The 26,658-nt window shown below is 36.5% G+C and overlaps 1 protein-coding gene across 4 annotated transcripts in view; it reads left to right on the plus strand.

Annotated features, from left to right (window-relative positions):
• Positions 1-2,946: 2,946 nt before the first annotated feature.
• LOC131065573 (uncharacterized) overlaps positions 2,947-26,658 on the plus strand; it is a 162,991-nt gene continuing 139,279 nt past the window's right edge. For 2 of the 4 annotated variants that reach the window (XM_058000131.2, XM_058000130.2), the window contains exon 1: positions 2,955-3,160. In XM_058000131.2, coding sequence (XP_057856114.1) covers positions 3,095-3,160 — 66 coding nt within the window. In that variant the 5' untranslated portion in view covers positions 2,955-3,094. Of the gene's footprint in view, positions 3,161-26,658 lie in introns of all 4 variants that reach the window. The other 2 variants (XM_058000128.2, XM_058000129.2) reach the window with 2 other exon arrangements.

Here is a 26,658-nt window from a genome sequence, read left to right on the forward strand (position 1 = left end):
CCTTAAACTAAGTGAAAAGTTCAGATTTAGAATGCATGAAATAAATCCAAGTGTATCTTGAGAAATGATTAATGAAGAAAACATAATACCAATATTTTCCCAAAGAAACAATATCCACTAGACCACACACATTTGAATGAATAATTTTTAATGATCTCTTTGCCTTAGAAATTCCTTTAGGAAATGATTCAATCTATTCTATTTACCAGACACATGATGCTCACATAAATCATTCTTTCCAACAAACTAATTAAAGATATGTGATCCTTTAGCTATCACCAAACTCCCTCTTACCAACCTTCAACTAGACTTCTCAAATGTCACATGCACTCTAAGGTCATTCAACTTGGATACAAAAAGAAGATTTCTTGCAAGTCCTGTAATATGCAAACCATTATCAATGGTTTTTACTTTTCCATCACTGAAACAAAACTTTAACCTTTCCTTTACCAACAACCTTCTTTGTATTGTTGTCACCAAGGAAAACATCTCCTCCATCATATTCTTTATAAGAGAAAAAAACACTCTCTGTGAGGAGTCATGTGGTAGGGGGCACCTAAATCAATAAGCCAAGCATCATCGCTAACAATGTTAGCAAAAATAAACAAAGCATCAAAATCATCATTAGAGAAATTTTCTATGGAGAAATCAACATTCCTTTTCTTAACTCTACATTCCTTCTTCACATGCCCTTTTTTCCCACAATTCAATTTTTTTTCTCTTTCCGGGGGTCTTTGATCATCCTTTAGACTTCTCCCTCTTTTTATCCCTTTTAGGCCTTTTTTATTTGGACCTTCCTCGCACTTGCAAGTCATCTTGGGAGCCAACATTCATAGAGTTTCTTCTCACCTCTTTTGAAAAAAGTATGGAAATCAAGTTGTCCATCTTTGGATCTATACTACTGCTACTAATAGTAACAATTAGATTTTTCCAAGATTCGGGCAAAGAACAAAGAAACACAATACATTTATCTTCATCTTCTAATTTAACATCTATCAATGCAACTAACTTATAATTAGATGAAAAGCATTGAAATGACCTATAATAGATTCACCCTCTTTCATTTTCAAAGAATATAACCTTCTCTTGAGATATAACTTACCAGACAAACTTTTAGATTGATAAATTTCACCTATCTTCTTCCACAACCTGTATGTAGTGTATTCTATGGAGACATTAAAGATGACGAAATCGGTAAGGCACAACCAAATGGTTCCTCATGCTTTCTTGTCCAATTTATTCCAAGCATTATCTAATAAAGTAGAGTCCTTTGGTTTCTTTTCACGTGGAACTGGCAATCACTGATCTCTTTCTTCCATAAGATCTTCCATCTTTAGTTTGCACATCTCATAGCTAGTGCCATTGAATTTCTCAATATCTATGTCGGAAGTAGAAACCATGGATTCCAATCTCCTTCTCAAATCTACAAAACTACACAACAAAATCTCTCATTGTAACAAAAATACTTCAACACTTAAAGAGGAAGGCGTCCCCCTCTCAGTAGAACTGTTATCTCTAATATCAAATGTTGATAAACAAGGTGAAGAAAGATTGCAATATTAACTTTCTTATGTGATTAAAAATCTGAAACTAAATTTGAAATGAACATGTGATTGCACCATTCAACATAAATATAAAATCAATCATACCAAAAGAGACCAAATTTATGTGGAGACACCCTTTTGGGAAAAAGCTCCACTAGAGAGCGAGATAAAGTATATTATTAATCTTCAAAAGAGAGACTACAACAATAAAACACTTCACCTTCACTTTTTTAAATGATCCTGGAACTACTTGGAAACCTCAAAAAAACTATGATGAAACAACTATGCCTTAGCTCCAATTTATAGCCAAATGGGAGAGGAAAATCCATTGCCGTTTTTCTAAAACAAGGGGCCAAAACCACTTGCAAAAACCCATGCCTTTGAGAATGAATAGCCAATAGACATAATAAATTAATAAACAACTCTTCAAGCGACTCCTTATGGGTGCCAAACCTAAAGCCAATTAGACTTTAGACATTCAGAGTGCTTTGTAACTCCCAGTGATTGATTATACCTCCAGGTGGACACCTTTTCTCCTCCCAAACTTGGTTTCCTTATGCATGGCCCTTCATATCTCAATATGGATGCGAGAATGAGTGTATTTTGTCCATTTTAATTTATATTTATCACCTCTCTTATGTTCACCTTTTGAAAATGTAATTAGAAATAACCATAAAGTACAAATATTTTATATTTTCTCACATGTCCTAGGGAACACTTTCTAAGGACCATGTAGACATATAAATGGCTTATGATTGCAAGGTTAATGTCACCTTATCCTAACATCTTCCACTACCAAAATTGATTTCCCTATAAGTTTTCATCATGGGTTTTTTTTCCACAAGAAGCTCCAAAATCCACAATTAGAGAAAAATAAACCAAACATATATAAATGAGCTCCACAATATTTTTTTAAAAAATCCTTGAAAACTTTCATGAAGGTCTTTTTGAATTCTTGCTTTAAATAATTCATAAAAGCACATTAATAAAGTTACTTTAGTATTTAGTTTAAATTTTCACTTAAGTAACTTCGTCAAATTAATTAATATAAGCTATCTATAGAGTGTATTTTATTGGATAACTTTAATTAATCGATTTAATTTATTTCGCGATGTCCTAAAATTAACCTATGGCAATTAAATAGACTAATTAAACAAGTTATCTTTGTTATTCTTTAAAGAAGACAATGCAATAATAGATGCAATTTATTTAATTACCTAATTTATCAATAGAAAAGATTATAAGAAATCTCCTTAATTCTTGAGAAGTTAATCTTTCAATTCCCCCTCATATTTTCTTAAAAAAAAAATAAAAAAAAATATTTACACCATAAAATATACATGAAAACTTAGAAAACTTAGCCAAGCATCATTGATCCGATTGAATTTGTTATTTTCTTTGAATTCAATCATAATTTGGTAACCTTTTAACTTACGTTCATTGACGCATTGTCTACGTTTTTGGCTTCTAAGAGAGTACTGATGACTTTTTGAAAAATTCATCGGTATTTAACACACATATTCAATTGTAGCGACGAAAATTGAACAGCAATGCGGAAGAGTGAGGCAACAGCATTGCTGGGATTGCCCTCAGATGCTTTTCCTACTCAGGCAGAGGTATATCCATTCGCTTTTGATCTTTTTCCTGAATGTTTATATTTTTATTGATTTTTACCAGGAATAATGAACATTCTGCTTGGATTATTGATTAACAAGAGTTTTAAGATATTCTAGAGATTGCAAAGATAGGAAGTTTAGGTTTGATATGTGATTTTCTTTGTTGAAAGACATTTTTTCAGGGTAGATGATCCGTAATTGAAATTCACCTAGTAGTCTTACATCAGCTTCATTATTTGAGACAATTTTTTTTTTTTGGTTGAGATAAAAATAACAATGTTCGTCTCTCTGCGGAAATTCTTCTGTTGCGTGAATTGAGGGCAATGTATGCTATCCAAATTCACCCCAAACCTGCATCTAGTTTAATTACCGCCTCCTCATGAATGCACGGGGAGGTAGCCTTGAGGCTCAGGTTCCTTATGGAATTGCGTCTCCTTTGGCACTTAGTCCAGTCCATTGGAATCACTTGTGATAAAATTTTAGCAACATGGTGACTATAGAGGGTGTTTTGTGGCCAGTTTGAAGCAAAAAACATTCAATTCAGCAATATATCAATTTTCTGTGTTTTTTGATTTGGTAAATACCTCTTTTTCGTCGACCTTTCGGCCGAGTAGTCATGCCTAATAGGCGTTTCTTTTATCAAACTCACGAAGGACTTGCACCTGGCGTTGTCTATTGGGGTATGACCCACCGAGCGAGTTGGATATTGATATTTTATCAATTTGAAAACTTCAGTCATGTCATCAAGAGCTTGAATCTGGGCATCCTCTGGGGAAGCTCATTTTAGCTTTTGCCTCTTCAACTCATCTCATCAGGCAATAAGGTCTAGAGAATAGTTAATTGGCCATTTAATGCCAAGCTTTCCAGTGGCATCTTTTTCCTTTTATTTGATAAATTCCCCCTTTTTTGTAAATTCACTTGGGACTTGTTTTTGGTTCTATTTGTTGGGTATGCTGCACTAGCTTGTTGGATGTGGTATTTTGCTCGATTTTAACTCCTAATCATGTATCTTGATGATTTAAATGCAGGGTTGTCATTGATGCTCCGATAATTTTACCATTGGAGCTCATCCTATTTAACATCCGTTGCCATATGATTTAACTTACTTTCAATTGCATGGTTGCAACTTTTACAGGGGTTCATTGATATAGATTTCTTTAAAAAAGGACAATATGTGTATTTAAGCTCAAAAGGTTTTCATAGTCCATGTAAATGAGCAGAAAGCTTTAGGGGAAAACAGTGAATAAGATTTTATATCAATTGTTTGGATCATCGTTGCAGAAATTAGGAAAAGATTGTTGCTTATTGTGATTAATTGGCACTCGGTCCTAGCACCAATTTCTTTCTTTTTTTTTAAATCATGGTTTTTTCATATTTATTGGTCTAGCCCTAACTATAATTGATGTTTGACCAAAAAATTGTATTTTATAGTAAAAAAATGAATTTCTGTTTTTTTGATTCTGATTTCAGTAGAAATTTTTTCTGCTTTTCCTTATTTCTAACTCTAAACCTAACGCAAATTTTCTCTAACCCTAGCCCTAAACCTAACCCTAATTTGATTTTTCTCAATTCAATCCCAATTAATTGAATTTTTTTTAATCTTTTAGTTTTCTGAGTTATCCCAAGAATGTTTTTTCTTGCTATGGTTTGGATCACGTTCCATGATACATCATCAATATACACGTTGTCATCATGGAATCCAATACTCCAAGTTGATGCTTGTCAAGCCCTTTAATTTTTTTTGGGAATTTGACATAAGGTCAGGCTTTCATCCAATGAGATTCGTGATCAGGCATGACATCGTGTAAAATGCTAATGAGAGGAGGATATGTCTCTTAATGTATCAAAGGAAGTTTACTATCATAGTGGATCAAAGGAAGGGGTCTTGCTCTACAAATCAAGTCTTGGATGGAGGGGTGGAGGACTAGCTACTCCATTGATTGAATTAGGTAGTTGCAATTCCTTTGTACATACTAAAGGGCGTAAGTCCTCTACAAAAGTGTTTCTAAATGGCATGAGGTTAGAAAAGCTGCTTTGCTTATGTTAATGGGTTAGGGAAAGAGCAGGGACATCAATGTAGATTTATGTAATGTCCCCTTTTTCGCTTTAGTTCATTTTGGGGACTGTTGGCCAATTTTGAGACCCATTGGTCAATCAGAGGCAGAAATTAGGGTTTCCTATTTTCTAGGAGGATACTTTGACAGTTTCGGTGGCTTGCATGTTGGAGTTTTACAGTACTGATTTTGGATCCCTTCTAGGTTTTCAGAGAGCCTCATGATGGTGTGACTTGCAAACGAATCCGAAGACTTTTTTGGACTTACAATTTTTAGTAAGTTGTGATGGCTGCTCAGAATGTGGTTAAAATGCATTTGGACACACTTACTATTTTTAGTAGTATGCTATTTTTAGTAATTGCTATTTTTAGCAGGGTTTCAACAGGTCAGTTCAAATGGCTATTTTCGGAAGGACAGTTTGAGCAGTTGGTCTTTTAGCATTTTTGGAACTGTTTTGGCAAGTCTGAGCTTATGTTGGGTGACTTCATGGTTGAGGAAAAATATTTTATAAGTGAATTATTTATAGGGCATGATGGATGCCTTAGAAAGAAATAAGTTAATTTTATGAAATAGTTCACTTTATTACCTTGGACGCCATAACATACTTTATTGATATTTTTATGAAGTATATTTGCTACCTTGAGGGGGTTGATTTGTTGGATTATAACTTAAGGCAATATGAAAGATCCCCAATCCCGGATACAAAGACAATACTGTTTTTGTTTCAATTGAATCTTTGACCAACGGTTTAAAGCTCTGAATGGAATTTCTAGAAATCTGATTTTTTTTCTGATTTTTCTGCCTTTTCTCATTTTTTTTGGATTTTTGGGAATATAAATAATTGCATAAAAGATAGCAAACAGATTCCAACTATGAAAGGTAATGTCATGTCCCCTTTCTAGAGTGGACATCGGAGACGGAGGAGTTGGCCTATAATTGGAGTCTCGTAGGCTAGCAGAGGTTGATTGGGACTCATTCAGTGCATATAGTGATTGGATTTTGGCTTTACAGGCAATTTGGAGCCAGTTTGGAGCAGTTCCTAGATTTTAGGGGGTATCCCTAAATTTTAGGAGGTCGTGACAGTTGCCAGTCGTGAGGTTATTCATGACCTTTTAGATGGTTTCAGTTTCAAAGAGATTGGGCTTGTTTCCTAAATTTTAGGAACATCCCTAGATTTTAGGGATGAGACTACCAGTGAATCCTTGATTTCCGACTTCAGTCACAGACAGGTGACAGGATGATTTTAGGGTTTGTAATGTCAGTTGGGCATTTTGTGGCTATTTGGGTTATATTTTTAATATTTCCTAAGTTAGCGTTTAATAATTAAATAAGGCTAAGTTGTTAGCCATTTTGGAGTAATAAGGGGATTTTTGGTCTCATCTGGATGCGCATCCTATTGTGTGATAGCTCGTTGGAAAGATCTTGAAATTCTTTAAATCTTTCTCTTTGGTCTCAGGGCAATTCAGTGAGCGGATTTCTGTCTATGGGGAAAAAGGTCATTTTCTAGTAACATGACCACTTTAAAATAAGAAATTATAACATTTCCACTAGACCACGCCACTTGGAGACAATTAGGGTTCGATTTGCAATTGAGAGGGGTTATAAGGGGATAGGAGCTTCATTCTATGATTATCTTTTACACATTTTACATCTTGGATTTGAGATTTGGCTCTGGAAGAGCTTTTCAGCATCTGGGACGCCAACCCCAATGCCTTGCCTGTTTGGGACGTAGCCCCCAATACAGTGGTTTGGATTTGTTTGCAGCTATTAGCATCTTGGAGATTGTACGACATTCTTTCTGGAGGTTCAGCAATTCTGACAGAGTTCAGCGTGGGGTTTGGGGTTTCTAACCAGTTGGGTGTACTTGGCAGCCGTACGGCTGTACCTGGCAGCCACTTTCCTTCCCACGTGCAGCACTTGGAGGGCTGGAATCTTGCCACAACTTCATTCCTAGTTATGTTACTCTTTCAGCATCCAGGTTGGAATTATTCCTGATTGTAATCTTCCTGAAATTATTGGAAATCTTCATCTGGTCAAATATTTGATTTTATATTCAGAAATCTGCCTTGAATCGAATTTGTTTTGGCTGTATATGAACTTCATTTTCAGTACTTTGTTCATGTACTTGTACTTCATTATTTACTTGTTGAAAAATCATCAAAATACAAAAAGAATTCAACCCTTCTGCAACTTCTGTCTATTTCTGAAAGAAAATATTAATAAGCAGGAAAAATCAATTTAAATAAATAAAAATTACAGCAGATTGGTAAAAGAGATCCATCGGGGATCTTTCAGGTAAATACATAACAAGAAATTAATCAATACTGTAATCTGAAACAGTACATACCCAGAATAAGCCAACAAACTGATTTTTATTTCAGAATGGAATTAATGCAAAGATTCAGTGCTGTCTTACAATAATGAAATAACGCCAGCTATAGGAGAATGCTTGGTGTGAGTCAAGAACTTGAGGAAAACTCTACCTCAAACCCTCCAATACCAGTCTGAACACAATGGCGTCCAATGCAAGAGGAAAACGCCTCCAATAACCTCACATGAGCTGCCCAGAGAGAACGCACAAGCTGAAATAGGTAGCCGCCCCTACTGAAACTCCTCAATACTGCCAATATGTTCATTCCAGTACAAGTTCGACCTCTTCCTCTATCAATCTGAGTGCAAGAAAGAACAATTTCAATGACCAATTCCTTGTTGAGGTTTGCGTCCCAACAATCCAGACTTGAGGGTTTTGTCCCAAGCCACTAAATCGCTCCACCAGAGCAATTTCAAGTTTCACAAGTTTCAAATGTCAAAAGATAATGAGAAATTAGGTCTCCATCTCCTTATATCCCCTTCCAAGTGCAAATCGAACCCTAAAGGGGAATTACACTTTGCACTTTAAACAAAATATAATAAAATAACATTTTCCCAATTAAAGGCATCTAGACTATAGGAAAAACACTACTTTATTAAAATGTTATAACTCACAACACCAAAAAGCATCCGGATAGTGAAAATAGTTTATAATAATTCGAGACCTTTCCAATGAGCTATCACACATAGGCATACACGCCCATATTATTCAGTTATCCCCTTATTACTTCGAAATGGCTATATAAATAGCCTTATTATATTTTATTTAATTACTAACTTAGGAAATATTAAAATATTTCCCTTTATGCTTCTGAAAGCCCAAATCAACCAAATAATCATGCAACTGACCATGTCACCTGTCTGTGACTGATACCGGACAAGATGGGTCAACTGGCAGTCCCTTCCCTAAAATCTAGGGATGCTCCTAGAAACTAGGGAACACACCCTGTCGTCCTGAAACTAAAAGCATCTGAAAGGTCATGAATAACCTCACGACTGGCAACTATCACGACCTCCTAAAATTTAGGGATATCCCCTAAAATCTAGGAACTGCTCCAAACTGGTTGTAAAGCCAAAATCCAGTCACTATATGCACTGAATGAGTCCCAATCAACCTCTGCTAGCCTATGAGACTCCAATGATAGTCCAACTCCTCCGTCTCTGATGTCCACTCTAGAAAGGGGACATGACACAATATGGACGATTTATTTAAGGGATTGCTTAAGTTATATTAAAGTCATTTTCTCAATTATTTGTTGGGCGCTCACATTATGTGCTATTTGCATTTTAATAAAGTGTCTTGTCTAGGCAAAATGGGACGACTTGGTGAAGGATGAAATCAAATGCAAATTAAAAAGTGAATTTGATTGTCATTGTTTAGTCCCACATTGGAGGGAAAAGGAGGTTCGACTTGGGAGGAAGTTATAAATAAGTGTCTTGGCCTTCATTTGAGACTATCCATGTTTATTGATATCGTTATGCTGCCAGATTGGTGCCAGTTGAGCTTCGAAGTTTGTTGTCCTCATTTTTGAATTTTCTAAAATGTGACAACCCTTACAAAATTTTGGTTTAATGTGTTGTTTTTGTCTCCAAGGCACGTTTTACAAGGTACAAAATTCACATTTGCTAGTGTCAAATCATTTGGGGGTGTCTTTGCCATCATTGTCAAAGTTTTGGTAAGTTTTGGCCTTCATTTTCCTAGCTTTTTGTGCAATTTCGGGGTTCAGAGCAGTCACTGCAAGTTGGAGATTTTACTCTTAAGGCACGCTTCCTGAGGCAAAATTTTTGCTTCTTGTTGAACTGGACTGTTCTTCGGTTCATCCTCTATCCGTGTTTCAAATTTCATCGTGTTTCGAGTTTGCTTGCTATGTTTTTTCTTCAAATTTAGGTTTTTTCCTCTTGATTGCGAGTGGGAAATTTTCTTTCTTTTGCAAGTTAGGAGTTTTCTTTTGTTTTTGTGTTGTAGGGGTTTTTTCAAGCAATTACAAGTGAACTTTATAAAAGACTTGTAACTTGTAACTTGCTTTTTGTTTTCCATTTCCCTTTTTGCCTTTTAAGTTGTTTGTAGGAACTTTTTGGACAAATTGCAAGTGAATTTAAAATTACAAGTTTAATGAGAATTTTTAAGTAAGTTCTCATAAAAGTTCCTACTTGGTGCTTTAAAGTTGTAATAGGGATTTTTTCCCCCATTACAAGTCTTTTAAAGTTTTTAAGTGTTTTATGTCTTGTGTCTTACTTGTAATGGGAATTTTATTTCCCTATTACAAGTTTTTATGTTTTTATTCCTTTTAGTTGTTGTAGGGGTTTTATTTTCCCATTGCAAGTCGATTTGCTCTTTATGTTTGTGCTCTTCATTTCTAAAAACCCGAATTTGCCCAAGGAAGAGAAAAATGAAGTAATCAAAACTTGCAAAGGGGTTTTTAAAACCCGATTGCTTCTTATTTGAAGGCATTTGCTACTTGTATTTGCTAAGGAAGAACCCAACTTGCACATTTGCTCCCACGAATCCGTTTTGCGTGGGTTTCTTCCCCAAAATCCGTCCAACACTCATGCAAAATCGTTGGAAATCAATGCTGGTTGCCACATTTTTCACCGAAAACGGTTTGGGTGAACACGTGAGGCATTTTTGAAAACGTTTTTGAAGACGTTTTTGGAATACGCGCTTTGCTGGTTATTACCACATTTTGAAGCATGAGAATCGCCTTCTTGCCACATTGCAAACACGTCTTGCACGTCCTCCATTAATGAGTGTTTGAAGTCAAGCATACCTCTCCTTAGCCATTTTTGGTGGAAAGGTTTAAAGGCAAAACTGATTTCGTTTGCTGATTGCAGTCATAATGTGGTGGCTTCCTTATCTATTTAAAGAGCATTTCGGTTCCTTTCAAGTTCATTTGTTTTGGTCTAGGGCTTTCTTCAAGCAAGGTTCATTGAATGCAAGTTGTAAATGTGCAAGATTTTCCCCTCTTTCATTTTTCCTATTTACTTGTATTCGGGTTTTCAAAACCCGATTACAAGTAACTATGGTAATGTTGACCTTCCCCCTTTGGTAAAAAGAGTTAATCTTCTTTTTACAAAATTTGCAAATGTTGAAGAATTGCCATGAGACTCATTCATTTGATTTCGGGTTTTACAAATCTGATTACAAGTTGAAGTTTTTCCCTTTTTCCTAGTTCTCAAGCTGAAAATATTCCTTCCCATACATGTACATGGTCATCCAAATCATTCTTTCCATCATTTCCCATATATCAAAATCCCTATTCCCACCATTTCATCCATTCATTTCACACCTTCATTCATTTTTCCCATTTAAAGTCTACTTGCAGTTGGAATTTTAAAACCCGATTGCAGTTGTGTCTTCACTTGCAGTCAGCCTTCCAAAACCCGAAATTGATCCAAAATGCACTAAAAAACACTTGAAAATGAGTCTTAAAGGTCCACTTACAAGTGTAAACTTGTAGTTACCCATTACACATATGAAGTTGCATGTTTCTTCTCCACAATTGTAAGTCAATGCTCTTATTTTTCCACACGTAATGCAGTCCTCAAAACCCGAAATTCACTTGTGAGCCCATTTTTGCATCAATTTATTCCTTCCTATGTCAGTCCTGTTTGCACACACGACCTACCAAATCAATAAACTAAGGCATGGACCTTATTCTGCAAGCAGATTCCAAGATTGGAGGATGATACAAAGAGAAAACAACAACATGATGAAGCCACACAAGGAAATGGATAAGTGATATGAATGGTTGAGAGCATAGAATACTTTCAAGACAGAGATAGGCTTCTTACTTCAGCCTTGCAAAGAGATTCCCTCCTGAAAAGCTAGTACTACCCCAAGCAAGAAGATAAGATCGAAGTTCGTTGGTGAAAGACGCAAAGACTATCAAGGGTGCAAGTTCTTGTTCCAGTTCAAGATGTCATTTACCTCGATCACAGAGTATCTTGCAGCAGCATTAAGATTTTCAAAACATAGAATGATGTAGTTAGAGTCATGTCTTCGGACACATAGAATAGTTTCAATTGTGTATTTGTAATTTTGTTTGACAAGTTTACTTGTAAAAAAAAAACCATTTTGTAATTGCAAGTTTATCACTTGCACTTTTGTAATTATAGGTAAGCTGATTACAAGTCAATTTAGAATAAGACTTGTAATTTTGAATAAGTCTTAGTTAGTAGTTGGAATAAGTCATGGTGGTTGAGAGAATTTCTCAAGCTAGTTGGGATCCTCCCACCTTTTTCTCAAGGCTCTTCTCCTATAAATACTTGAGGGGGTCTATTCTAATTGATATCTTTTGGCAATGCAACAAAATTCTGCCAGTTTGTATGTACACTCTAAGACTTTGAGCTTAGTTGTAAATCAGATTGCAGTTAATTAAAAGAGGCAATTTGCTTTTCAAATTGCTTTCAAAAGGTGTTATGCGACGACATTTTCTGGAGATTGATTGTGAGTTTTGAGGTGTTATAAGAGGGATTCAAACTCAATCTTGCAGACTTTGAGCTGCTTATTGCGTTTGGAGTTTTAGATTGGTTTTTAAACTTGGTTTTGTAGACTTTGAGCTGCTTATCATGTTTGAAGCCAGTGTAGGAAGCTCAAAGTAAGAAGGTAACTTGCAAATTTTGTGCTGCTTTTATTTTCTATGTTTGTGCATAAGAGGTGCATCATGTAGTTAGATTTTGAGCTGCTACATACTGTGCTTGGTTAGCAGGAAATCATCTAAAAAAGTTGATAGGACAGTAGAAGTGTTGAAGACTTTGTGCTTTCATTTCTGTTTTCCCATCTTGGGGAAGTGACAGAGGTCTTTGTATTTTCATGGAAACTTTGCTTCCCTTTATGTCCCAAAAATCATACAAAAAACTTTCATTTCTGTATTTTGTTATATTTATTTCGAATTCCTATTACTTTTCTGTGAAGAGAAAAGAGTATAGTTTTTCTTGAAAGAAGAAGAAAGATTGCTGTCTCACCCATATTAGATTAGTTTAGTTTGTAGATAGGGGGAGCCTTCCCTAAATTAGGAGAGTATCATACTCATACACTGTGGTTGGAACCACAATTTTGCACATCCCCCAGGTGTACAAAATTTTCAACCATCAAAGTTGAGAGCTTCCTAGCAACCATCGGTTTCGTGCTTGAGAGATAGCACCTAGCTGGTCTATTGAGACTATCTTTCATCCAGAGAGATAGAGTGAGCTGATAGAATGGATCGTGAGCCTATTTTTCAGTATTTCAAGTGTTTTGGTGTGTTTCCAGCTTGCTGGTTTTGGATGTGGCTGTAGCATATTTTAATTCATAACTCTCTGTTCGTGAATCCGTTCATTCTGGGTAATAGCTAATTGGAAGCCCCTCTGCTGGGCGATTTTTCACTTGAAGGCTTGTATTATGAGGTGGAGTGTGTAATTTTTCATTGCTGGTCGATTTTCCTTGCTGGTTGTACCTTGCCTGGAGCTGTCTTCGAATGTGTGCATTAAATATTGGATCGGATTTGCAATGACTTATTGATCCTAGCTTGGGCATCTCCTCTCTAGAGTTCATTTGCATTCAGTTTCGGGTTTTTCGTTGAGTTTTTGGTGAAGTTGTAAGCATTTTGGTGTGTCTTAATGTTGTTGGTTTGCATTTTTCAGTTTGCTGGAAAGTATATCAGATTTTGAGTTTTGGAGTTTGGGGTTGTTTTTTGGATAGGTAGTTGCTTGTAGCTTGTGAAGTGTAGTGAGCTTTATTTGTAGTTTGGACAGCGATATCTCTTGATTTGAAAAAGTTCATGCTCTATATTGTAATGCTGATTATTAGTACTAACAACAATCATATTCTGATTTGTTTCATAGTACCCACTGAATAAGTTGAAGAGGCTGGCTTTGCCACCTATCTTATTTCAATGTACTTCTGTCCTCCCGCTGAATAAGCGATTGAGTGGATTGTTATTAATATTTTCAGTCCTCCCATTGCATAAGTGGTTGAGTGATCTATTTCCTTGTTTGTAATAATTGTCCTCCCGCTGAAAAGTGGTTGAGTGATTCTTCTTAAGTTGTTCTTGCTCGATGGACGAGCGGAGGGAGCTGGCTTGCCACTCTACATTGTATTTCAGTTGATTATTGGAGCTAACGATCTCCTATTCATCGTATGCTCTCACCTTCCCACATTGGGCTCTTGGTGATTAGGAAGTGGAAGGGTTATCTTTCAGCAGTATTGAGTTTATATTTCCTAACCTTAATGGGTGTTTGTGGTGTTTGTAAATTGGAAAAATTCAAAAAAATCTAAGGGGGTCATTTCAGTAATATCAAAATTGGTTTTCCTGCCAGCCTATGTGTTCAGTTGATCAGAGAACAAGTCCTCCCTACCAACCTGTTGGGTCGTGGTTTTTTGGTTGCATATCAGAGTTTGGAAGAATGTCTACCACAGATAAGTCTATGTGTGAGTTAATGCAAGGATTGATTAATTTGATGAAGGATTCAGATATTAGAAGGGGGTTGGTAAAGATTTTTGCAAAATCCGAACATAAGGAAGAGTCTGAAAATAATATCTTTAACACAAAGACAAATGATGGAGTTGGTGCTTTGGCACATAACTTTGAGATAGTGCTTCATGAAGAGTCTTTGGTGATGCATGCAACTAATGGTGATGAGGTTGTCATTCATGAAGAAGAAAAATCAGTAGCTGAGGTTGTGCATGATGAGCTCCTTAATGTTTCTTATGGAGCTAGTGACAGTGTTGAATGCACTCATGTGCTTCCAAATGAAGAGAAGATGAAGATTAAAGAAGGTACTATAGAATAAGCTATGATAGATCAGCCACAAGGAGGTGTGAATTCTTTTGGTTCCCCTTTAATTGAGTCTAGCGTTGTTTCATCACCTTCACCTCATCTTGGCAAAGACTAACCATAGTTTGGGATTTGTTGATTATGATGATGTTCACCAATCAGCTAAAAATGATGATGAGACAAGCTTTGAAGAGGAGGTACATGAGACTTGGGGCAGCCATGGAATCACTACTAAAAGGTATGACAAAGATTCTGATTTTGGTATTCATCATAGCAGCAATTCACTTTCTTTGGAAAATCAGTTTGTGGTTTCCAATGATAACCCATTGTTTGAGATGGGTATAGAGAAGACATATAACAATCTACTCTTTGAGTGGGAAGATGGAACATCACTTGGTTCTAGCATTGCTCTTGGTGAGAATAGCAATGTGTGGAAACCAAGAGAAGATTCAAGATCTAAGCTGGAGTTTGGTTTTCAGCGTGTTGTTGATCTATGTTCACATTACGAAATAATTGGTTACCCTCATGGTAGACCACCAGATCTAGATAATACTTGGAGCTATGGTGAGCACTTTTTAACTAAACAAAGTAATCAGCCTTTTAGCATTTGGGATCCAAGTGTGAAGGTAGGTAAGGACAACGAGGAAACCGTGTGGGATGAATTTCCCTTTGATCCTGATGAGGCTCAACAAACAGATTGTGTTGTAGGGCTAGAGGACCGTATGGTTCTTGATGATGCAAAGTTTAAAGAGTTTTGAAAACACAAATCTGATTTACCCATTCATGAAGTTGGTGGTAAGAAAAAACTTGAAGATTTAGTAGAATCTGATCCTCTTCATGATATTGAGCAATTGTAACTAGTGGGTGGTGAAGAAAAGGAGTCTTGAAGCAGCTTTGAGGGTAGTGAAGACAAGAAACAAAGTTTTGATTTTCAGTTACAGCCAATGACCAATACACCACCTTTGCATGTTCACAAGTGGAAGGATAAATTCATGAGGTCCTTTGAGAATGAGGTAGGAGTTCTATCTGGGTTTGACCGTACACATAGTTTGATAGAAGAACTCTATTGGAAGGCTCAAATTGAAGAGAGACGGAAAGGAGTTAAGGATGATGCTCTCCCTAATCTACAACTAATCAAAGACTCTTTGGAGACATTGAAATCAGAGTGCATATAGCTGATCATAGATTGTGATTGTGCCATCGAATCTGCAAAGAGGATCCTTAATGCTTTCCAAGGAAAAGAGAGGAAAGTTGAAGAGCTTACTCTTGATCTTGAGTCAACAAAGGACATGTTAGAAAATACTTAGTTGGTTCTAATGGAGGTAGAAGATCAGTTTGCTGTTTTCAAACTTTTCAAGGAGCAAGAGAATGCACAAAGAGCTGAAGAAATTGAGCAAGTAATTGGTGAGCTTGATAGTCTTCGAGAAGAGTTTGATCTTGAGAACTTCACAAAAAAATAAAAGTTGCATGTGCAGATTCAAATCAACAAGATGTAAGTGAGAAAGAGGAAAGGGATGGCTTCCAGGTTCTTGATAACCCTCTCTTTGAAGTGGGTATCGAGGAAAGTTATAAAAACCCCCTCTTCGTGATGGATGATAAAACATGTGGTGAAGTGATTGAACATGAGACTGAGTATGGTTTCCAGTGTATGGATGTGCTATATTTTGTGAATAGTAATATTTCGAGACTGCTTGATAGTGAATGCATAAGTGGGGTTGAGGACGAAGACCCCACTTGAGAAGTGTTGAATCAGGGCGATTTCAACATCTTTGGCACCAAGGTGTTGTCTAAACATAGTTTAGTAGCCATCCAAGGTTTCATTGCAGCAGCAAGGAGTGAAGATTTCAGAATTGTTACTCATGAAGTAGGGGAGAAAGAAGGACCGGAACGTGGTGATTGCATGCTTGATAACCTATTCCTTGGGTTGAATAATAATAAGGCTCATACTAGTCCATTTTGGGAGTTGGATTTGAGGACAACATTTGTTCCATACTCCAATGTTGTTGAAGCTTTCATGGTTAGGCTTCAAGGGTTCACTAGAGGAGACATCAATTTTTTAAGTATGCACTTGGTCCTTACTAGCACTTGGGGATGTGTTGAATTTTCTTTTCAGTGTGTTGAAAATCACTTTCAGTTGGGTATCCAGGCTCGAGATTGTCAACATGGTCTGATGGAGCTTATTACATGTGGAAAGAAGAATCTTTGGAGGGATAAGGAACAAATTTTCAGTCTTGATAGTGCTGTTCCCTTCTTTACCAGCCATTTGATGGTTCCTTTTGCTCATCAACTAGTGGATTGGGAAGATATTCTGAGCAAAGGATGGTTCTATGTGGAGTTGGAGTCACTAGAGAGGATATTTCCAACTTTGGATGTGAGCAAATGTGTTGTTTTGGATGACGATTTCCTATGTGGAAGCAGCTGTTCATCTTCTTGCATGCTGATTTTTCTAAAATCAGATCTCAAGTCAATCATTTCAAACTTGGTGGACTGCTAGTGCTCTCTTTTTCAGACTTCACAGTTTCCTGTTAGGACGGATTTATGGTCTCAAGTGAGAGGTATGGCGAGTTTGGGCAATCAGTATCCGTGTATGGTAAGTGTTCAAGCTCTAACTAGTGGTTATCCTTATGCCCTCTCTTCTACTTATGATTGGGACAACACACCTTTGCTTTTTGTGGTTCATCATTCTAAGGTGCTTGGAGTGGGAATTGTAAGAGTTTCTAGAAGTCTTCATGGTTGTATCTGAATAATTCTATTGAGGCCTAATAGATTCATGTGGAGTTATGGGGGTGAGTTTGTTGAGCTCTTGCAAAGGATTGTTTCTCTCTTTGCAAGGAGATTTGAAGAAGTCACATTTACAAACATGGCTTTGCTTGACACCTTGGGGAGATATGTTGTGGAGTTTGATTGTGAGTTGAGTAGACTTTATTTCCTATTGCGCAAGCTTGTGATAGACAGTGGCATTGTTGATATTGATTACTTAGAGCTTTATGGGCATGGGATGCTGCATGATATGGATTTCAGTCCTTCAAGATTTTTCAGTTTGAGTATCATGGATGGTAACATTTTGGAGTTAAAAGGGAGGTTAGTGCAATTTTGGTATGTTGTTTTCATTGATGTGATCAGAGTGGCGCAGCATCGGCACGGTCGATTCTTCCTGAGACGGACATGGGACCCTGGGATCGTACTTGCTTTGGTATGGAACAGTTTAAAATTTCCTGGAGTTGTGGTGTCATTGCTTGAGGACAACCAACTTTGGGAAGGGCCGACTTTAATGTCCCCTTTTTCGCTCTAGTTCGTTTTGGGGACTGTTGGCCAATTCCAAAACCCGTTGGTCAATCAGAGGCAGAAATTAGGGTTTCTTATTTTCAAGGAGGATGCTTTGGCAGTTTTGGCGGCTTCCATGTTGGAGTTTTACAGTTCTGATTCTGGATCCCTTCTGGGTTTTCAGAGAGCCTCACGATGGTGTGACTTGCAAACGAATTTGAAGACTTTTCTGGACTTACTATTTTTAGTAAGTTGCGACGGCTGCTCAAAATGTGGTTAAAATACATTTGGACACACTTACTATTTTTAGTAGTAAGCTATTTTTAGTAAGTGCTATTTTTTAGCAGTGCTATTTTTAGCAGGGTTTGAATAGGTCAGTTTAGATGGCTATTTTCGGCAGGTTAGTTTGAGTAGTTGGTCTTGTAGCATTTTTTGGAGCTATTTTGGCATGTTTGAACTTATATTGGGTGACTTCATGGTTGAGGAAAAATATTTTATAAGTGAATTATTTATAAGGCATGATGGACGCCTTAGAAAGAAATAAGTTAATTTTATGAAATAATTCACTTTATTATCTTGGATGCCATAACACACTTTATTGATATTTTTATGAAGTATATTTGCTACCTTAAGCGGGTCGATTTGTTGGATTATAACTTAAGCCAATATGGACGATTTCTTAAAGGGATTGCTTTTCTCAATTATTTGTTGGGCACTCACATTATTTGTTATTTGTATTTAAATAAAGTGTCTTGTCTAGGCAAAATGGGACGACTTGGTGAAGGATGAAATGAGATACAAATATAAAAGTGAATTTGATTGTCATTGTTTAGTCCCACATTGGAGGGAAAAGGAGGTTCAACTTGGGAGGAAGTTATAAATAAGTGCCTTGGCCTTCATTTGAGACTATCCATGTTTATTGATATTGTTATGCTGTCGAATTGGTGCCAGTTGAGCTTCAAAGTTGAGAGCTTCCTAGCAACCATCAGTTTCGTGCTTGAGAGATAGCACCTAGCTGGTCTATTGAGACTATCTTTCATCCAGAGAGATTGAGTGAGCTGATAGAATGGATTGTGAGCCAATTTTTCAATATTTCGAGTGTTTTGGTGTGTTTCCAGCTTGTTGGTTTTGGATGTGGCTGTCGCTTATTTTAATTCATAACTCTTTGTTCGTGTATCCGTTCATTCTGAGTAATAGCTCATTGGAAGACCCTTTGCTGGACGATTTTTCACTTGAAGGCTCGTATTATGAGGTGGAGTGTGCAATTTTTCATTGCTGGTCGAGTTTCCTTTCTGGTTGTACCTCGCTTGGAGCTGTTTTGGAATGTGTGCATTAAATATTGGATCGGATTTGCAATGAGTTATTCATCCTAGCCTAGGCGCCTCGTCTCTAGAGTTCAGTTGCATTTAGTTTCAGGTATTTTTGTTGAGTTTTTGGTGAATTTGTAAGCATTTTGGTGTGGCTTAATGGTGCTGGTCTGCGATTTTCAGTTTGCTGGAAAGTATATCAGATTTTGAGTTTTGGAGTTTGGGGTTGTTTTCTGGATAGGTAGTTGTTTGTAGCTTGTGAAGTGTAGTGAGCTTTATATATAGTTTGGACAACGATATCTCTTGATCTGAAAAAGTTCATGCTCTATTATGTAATGCTGATTAGTAGTACTAACAACAATCATATTCTGATTTGTTTCACAGTACCCACTGAATTAGTGGAAGAGGCTGGTTTTATTGCCTATCTTATTTCATTGTACTTCTGTCCTCCTGTTGGATAAGCGGTTGAGTGGATTGTTATTAATATTTTCAGTCCTCCCATTGCATAAGTGGTTGAGTGATCTATTTCCTTGTTTGTAATAACTGTCCTCCCGTTGAAAACTCCCGTTGAAAAGTGGTTGAGTGATTCTTCTTAAGTTGTTCTTGCCCACTAGACAAGCGGAGGGGGCTAGCTTGCCACCCTACATTGTATTTCAGTTGATTATTGGAGCTAACGATCCCCTATTCACCGTATACTTTCACCTTCCCACATTGGTCTCTTGGTGATCAGAAAGTGGAAGGGTTATCTTTCAGCAGTATTGAGTTTATATTTCCTAACCTTAATGGGTGTTTGTGGTGTTTGTAAATTGGAAAAATTCAAAAAAATCTAAGGGGGTCATTTCAATTTATTAGAAAAATTTGATGAGGTTGTTCAGTTTAGAGTCAAGGGAGAGGAGAGGGCTAGAAGGACTTATTTGTTAGAGGATGAATCATTAAATCCCGGTTCCCATCCTAGGGGCTAGGCTAGCTAGATAAAGGGCCATTTCATGTAATGTCTTGAACTGATTTTTGTTTAGAATTTTGCAATTTCATCGTGGACAATGTGTGAGCCTTAACACCTTTTGATCACTAAGATCCCAATGTGGGCAAAGTGAGAGCATATGGTGAAAGAGGTTGGATTGATTATTACAGAAAAATTCAAAATAATTGAAGTTAGTTCTGGTGGCAAGCCTTCCAAAACAAATTACAAATACTGAATCTCGTGGAGAACTGCATAAATTATCATTAGAAATAACAATGCCAGAAATGAAAGGGATTTTTAATGTCATGGTGGCATACCCATCAAGACTTACAATGCCAAAATCAACTTCTAAACTTATAATATTTTTGGTCGTAAATTTCATTGAAATTTACAATGAAAATATTATTTCTGTGATCTAGAATACTGAATTGTAACTGCAGTAATATCACTGATATAATTACTAGAAAACAAAAATATCATATAAATCTGACTTTAAAGGCCAGAATTACCCAACTTGAATGGCTACTTTTAGTGATGAATTGCAGGCTGGAATATATTATACTATTAGCCTTTTTAGGCTGCAATTTCCCTTAATAAAGGTACTGCTTCTCTCAAGCAGTCATTAAATATTAATTGCAGTTCATATTAAGGAAATAAGGCAGTCAAAAAGATTTGAAGCTGCAGTGAAAAATTTGTAATAGCAGCGACCCCACTAAGGAATATAAAGCTATGATCAGGTGCTTTGAACAATATGGCAACTTCATGCTATGATCAGGTACTTTAAACAGTATGACAGCTTCAAGTTTATAATAACTAGCAATTGCTACTCTTAAAAAGAGCACGGTAGCACATGAAGATTAATATGTATACCTTGCGCCCGTTAGTACATAAAATTTGCATTATGAGGTACGGCCAACCAAGGAATGGCCCATAATAATATTAAAATAATTAAAGATTTTACACAATAATCTTATTGAAATAAATAATCTGAAATCATCTTAATTAGGTACTAAAAATTGTACACACACACAGACACCAAATTTATTATATTATGAAAATCTCACACAACCAAATTGATTGAAACTAAAAACTTCCTGCTACTGCTTGGCTCAATGGTAATCCCTGAATGTAATCACTCAAATAAATAGGAAGGTTTTCATCCTTGGAACCATTTTTTACCAAATGCTTTTCATCTTAGGGTAGAAAAAATGAAAAACGTTCAATCTTCTGAGAAATGAATTTCGTAGTATGAATTGGTAACCCTCTCCATTCTTGAACTCCTCCTTATATAGGCTTTTTGAGGATTTTTTTTCTCTCCTTTTACTTTCAAACTTGATTTTTGATAAGTGACTAAGATAACTTTTATAAAATACTCTAATTCTTGGACTCCATTCTTAGTGTCACTTATGGTCCCTCTTTAAAAACAACCATTTAAATAATTTTTACAAATTAAGTTAAATTATGCTTACTGCTATATCTGATAAATTAAATATAGGAAGTAACAATAAAGATGCCAATGCATACCAAATACAAGAGTAGAATATATTTTTATTTGCACATGAAATTATTATAGAGAATAAGTCCAGAGATGGTCAGCCAAGGATTATAATTGATTTGACTCTATCATACTCCCTTGATATGCACAATATATTTAAAGGACCCGATGGTTGCTAAGAGGAACACAAACGTCAACCAACCGACGCTATAACTACTATGCTATATATTATTTTTTGCTTTCCATTTTCCATCCCTCCTGATTCCCTCTTTCTTTTACTTTTAATTTTCGGTGAAATGGATTTCCCTTGACAATCGCTTATACACTCCATATTACATATTCTGCTCTGCATACAATTAGATGTATCGTCCATGACTTTACATTCTTTCATTGGCTGCTCTTCATAGAGAGTTGTGGCGTCAAGGAAATGACACGTTGATGAGAATAACTCACAGTCCTCCATTTGCCAATGAAATAGTCCATTAAAGGAACTCATCTTTAGAACAATCTTCTAGCTCGAGCACCCCTTCATCGTTTGGTTCCATGTCTTTTCCTCCATCCATATCCAACTCTCCATCTTCGGACTCTGATTTGGAGGATGCCAACTCCTCGCTCACCGCCTGATTTCTCAGGTTGATGATGTACTTCCTCCCTTCACTCTCGTTTGAGAGTGTATTCCGCTTCCAATTGTGGGTTACCTTAGCAGTGATCAACCAACATCTCCCAAGGAGCATGTCATATGGCTTCTTTTCCAATGGGATAACTACAAAATCCAAGAAAAGCACCATGCCAATTGTTACTTTTTGTGCCATCAATATCCCCAACAACTTAAAGCCATGTTGGTCAACACCTACCAAGTGGAAGGTTGGTGGCTAGAGTGTTGGCTTCCCTAGCCATTTCCAAGTATCTTCTGGCAGTACATTTACTTCCGAGCCTCCATCGACGATGGTTTTTGTTAGCTTCTTCCCATTATTTTCATCTCGACGACAACCGGCTTCCTCCCGATGCTAACAATCAACAACATGGGATCAATGGCTTGGTTACCTTTGGATGGTGGTTTCATTGTCGGTTCCTCTTGTGGCTTACATTCGTTCTGGCCTACTGTGTTGTCACTAATAGAGTTGGTAATTGCCACTCTTAGTTGCAACATAGTTTGAAGAAGGTCTGTCACCTTGATGGGTACAGTTGTTTGTAGCACTTGTCGAACTATGTTCCTCTTCGACTATGATTGAAATGATGTACTTGGAGTTTTGTTGGAGGTTATTCGTTCTTTCACCATCACTTGTTCTACTTATGCTTTGGCTTCTTGGAGTCATTCCTTCTCCGTATAAGGGTTCAACACTGCCTTCTTTGTTGCTCTTGTGATTGCCATAACTGCCTCATCTTGTTCCTCCACGTCCAACATATTAATACCCTTTTGCTTCAAGTAGTTGGTGTCTTCATAGTGACTTGGTCCACACCATTTGCACAATTTTTGTACGTTGTCTTTCTTATTTTGGTAGTTTCTTGCAAAGTGTTCCCATTCACTGCATTGTCGACATTGTATGATAGGACGTCCTTTGGCGTTGTGCTGTATTTGATTCAACCCTCCTTGTTGATTTCCATAACCACCTGGCAATACATTTTGTGGTTTCGATGCATTAGACTCTCTCCGTGTGAAGAGTACTTGCATACTTCTCATTTTCAAATTATATGGACACTCCTTTATTGAATGACCTATCACTTGGAAAATCTCAGAACAAATTTTTCTTGTACAGTTACATTTCGTGTGCCTCTCGATTTTGCACTCAATACACCATAGTTCATTAGTTTCTTTATTGGTTCCTTTGTCTACCTTCGATTCTTTCATCATTCTCATCATGTCTCATTGTAGGGCTTGAACCGTTTTGGACTCTTCATCGCTGCTACCTTCGGTGCTCTCATTGTCGTTCTTTTTCCTTTTTCCTCAAGTGGATGTTTTGGATTCTTTTCTTAGCGAAGGGATCAATCCCTTGATGAATCAACGCTTCTATCGGTCCCGAGCTGGTTGGTTCTCTAATTTTACTAACAATTCCTTGAGCCTACGGTTGTAAGCTCATACATTTTCATGTTTCCCTTGTTTAGTGTTATAAATTTTGGTGATAATCTCATTGTCATCCTGTAGCAATTTGTCATGTCCCCATCCTTAACACAATAATCAGATTAATTGCACATTGCACATTGTACTAATAGTTAGCTGTATATTAATAACAATCGTAGCATATAGACATTGTGGAAAATCGTCTTGTCCCACTTCACAATCTTCGTATCAAGCCTCCAAGTAAAACATAGGGAATAAGATGAAGAGGAATTGATATCCATCCATTCCCATGATCAATTTATGACGAGTTGAGAACATACTAAATCGGTGACCATAATACTGATGTCACCTAAGTATTCATGAAGGTCTCGTAGGGAGAACCTTATTGGCATAACAAATAACAGTGAAGACTTACCATACCTGAAGGTAATTCCTATTGGCTGCATCCTATCGATTAAGGCATTGGCAAACACATAGTTAGTGGCAGACTAGATTTGATGCATGTCAAATCTGTCTGCCTTTGCAACAATTAATTATTAATACATGCATTAGAAGAGCAGCGGTCTTATTACCACAAGCAACAAAACAAGATAGTATTAATAATGAAAACCAATTGCTACGATGTGTATATTTAACAAAGACAATTACATGAAGGGATAACAATTGTTATGCTAATCACATATTAGCATCGGTTATGAAAAGTATCCTATGGCGGCGATTCACAAAAAATAATTGTATTTATCAAGGGACGTTAACTTTTAGAGGGTTGTGTGGATAGAAGAGACACAACTTTTCTATCGATGTGAGGACTATAAAATAGGATAGGATGGGAAAAGTAAAAGGCATTGAAGGGATGGAGACTGATAAGATATTAATACTTAGCAAGATCGATCCGATCAGATCAGATCAGAACTGTTAATAAGTTACAGATAGTAACATCCTTGTTCTTAGTGGTATGCATGGGATGCGCTTAATATATTAAATCTGATAATGTTCCTATGCAGAATTTAGTAGTAATATTAATAATATTAATATTGTTGTCCTCATTTTTGGATTCTTAAAAATGTGACAACCCCTACAAATTTTTGCCTAAAAAGTGTCATTTTTGTCTCCAAGGCACATTTTACGAGGTTGAAAACTCACATTTGATAGTGTCAAATCATTGGGGGTTGTCTTTGCCATCATTGTCCAAGTTTGGTGAGTTTTGGTCTTTCTTTTCCTAGCTTTCTGTGCAATTTTGGGTTTCAGAATAGTCACTGCAGGTTGAAGATTTTACTCTATGGCATGCTTCCCAAGGCAGAAATTTTCTTTGCCCTTGGACTGTCTTAATCCTCAGTCCATCCTCAAACCATGTTTCAATTTTCGTCGCATTCTGGTTTCGTTTGCTATGTCTTTCCTTCAATTTCGGGTTTTTTCTCCCTGACTGTAGGTGGGAAATTTCCCTTAAGTTGCAAGTTTTATGTTTTTCGTTTATTTTAGTGTTGTAGGGAAATTTTTAGTTAATTACAATTGCACTTTATGTAAAATAGAACTTGTACCTTACTTTTTATTTCCCCCTTGTTGCTTTTTGTCTTTCAAGTCTTTGTAGGAACTTTTTGGGCATATTACAAGTGAACTCTAAATTATAAAGTTATAATAAAACTTGTAATTGTTTTAAAAGGTTCCACTTAAGTGATTTTAAGTTATGGGAGGGTTTTTTCTCCTCCATTACAAGTTTTATAAAGTCACTTTAAGTTGTAATAGGGTTTTTATTTCCCTATTACATGTTTTTTTTAAGTTGTTTTTGTGACTTGTAAAAGGACACTTATTTTCCCTTTACTAGTCTTTTGTTGAGTTGTTTAAAACTTGTAATGGGAGTTTTATTTCCCTATTACAAGTATTTTAAACTTGTTGTTTGCTCTCAGAAACCCGATTTTCCTTATTGCATGCATTTTAAACTTGTTGTTCTTTCCCAAAAACCTGACCAGCAATATTGGAGGATTTTGTTGACAATTTCCACCGATTTTTGTGGAGAAATCTTAGGAGGAAGGCGTTTTGGATTCCTTGCTATTTTCATGCATTTTCCAACTCTCTTCATGCCATTTGGAAGACATTATTGCTAGTTTTATGGTGTTTTAACAACAAAAACGTTTTTGAAAAATGCCACGATTTGCCTCATTCAAGTGCCACGAATCTTGTCTTTCCTAAATCGTTTTGGCTTGTCTTGCCTAGGCGTGGAGATTAGGTGCTTTACTTGACCGATTCTTCATCCTTTTAATGGGCATTTTGATACATATGGCTATTTTTTTCAAAAACGTGGCTAGGGTTTGAATCCTCTTCTTTTATCTATAAGAGATTCTTTCTCTTCATGATAGTTGTTAGTTTTGTTTTGCTCTTTCCTAAAATCGGTTTTTGTGAGAGATATTTGTCCTTTGTTCCAGTTTGCAAAGCAATTTGCAAATTGCATTGTTTTTTCCCATTTAAAGTCTACCTGCAGTCAGCCATCCAAAACCCGAAATTGGTCCAAAATGCACTCAAAAAACACTTGAAAATGAGTTTGAAAGGTCCAATTACAAGTGCAAACTTGTGTTTACCCATTACACATATGAAGTTGCATGTTTGATCTCCACAAGTGCAAGTTAATGCTCTTATTTATCCCACACATGTAATGTAGCTTCCAGAACCCGAAATTTACCTATGATCCCATTTTTGCATCAATTTATCCCTTCCCTTGTTAGTCCGGTTTGTACACACGACCTACCAAATCAATGAATTAAGGCATGGGCCTTATTTTGCAAGCAGATTTCAAGATTAGAGGATGATACAAAGAAGAGATACAACAACAATTCATGATTGAGAGCATAGAATGCTTCCAAGACAAAGATGGTCATGACATGAAAAGAGGAAGGCAACCCTTTCCCTCTTGAAAAGCTAGTACTACCCCAAGCAAGAAGATAAGGATGCAAGTTCCCGTTCCGGTTCAAGATATCTTTACCAATCCAGAATACTTCAAGTTCTAGCATCCTGAAGCGACATGAAGATCATCACAGACAAAGGATGATGCAGTTAGAGTCGTGTCTTTAGACACATGGAATAGTTTTAGTTATGCATTTGTAATTTTGTTTTGACAAGTTACATGTAAAAAAAACAAAAAACTTTGTAACTGCAAGTTAACTCATTACTTGCACTTTTGTAATTACATGTAAAGCAACTACAAGTTGTGTTCAATTAGGACTATAGTTAAAATAAGTCAT

Source organism: Cryptomeria japonica, chromosome 4 (genome assembly GCF_030272615.1).
Source record: "Cryptomeria japonica chromosome 4, Sugi_1.0, whole genome shotgun sequence".
In the NCBI taxonomy this organism is placed as follows: Eukaryota; Viridiplantae; Streptophyta; class Pinopsida; order Cupressales; family Cupressaceae; genus Cryptomeria; species Cryptomeria japonica.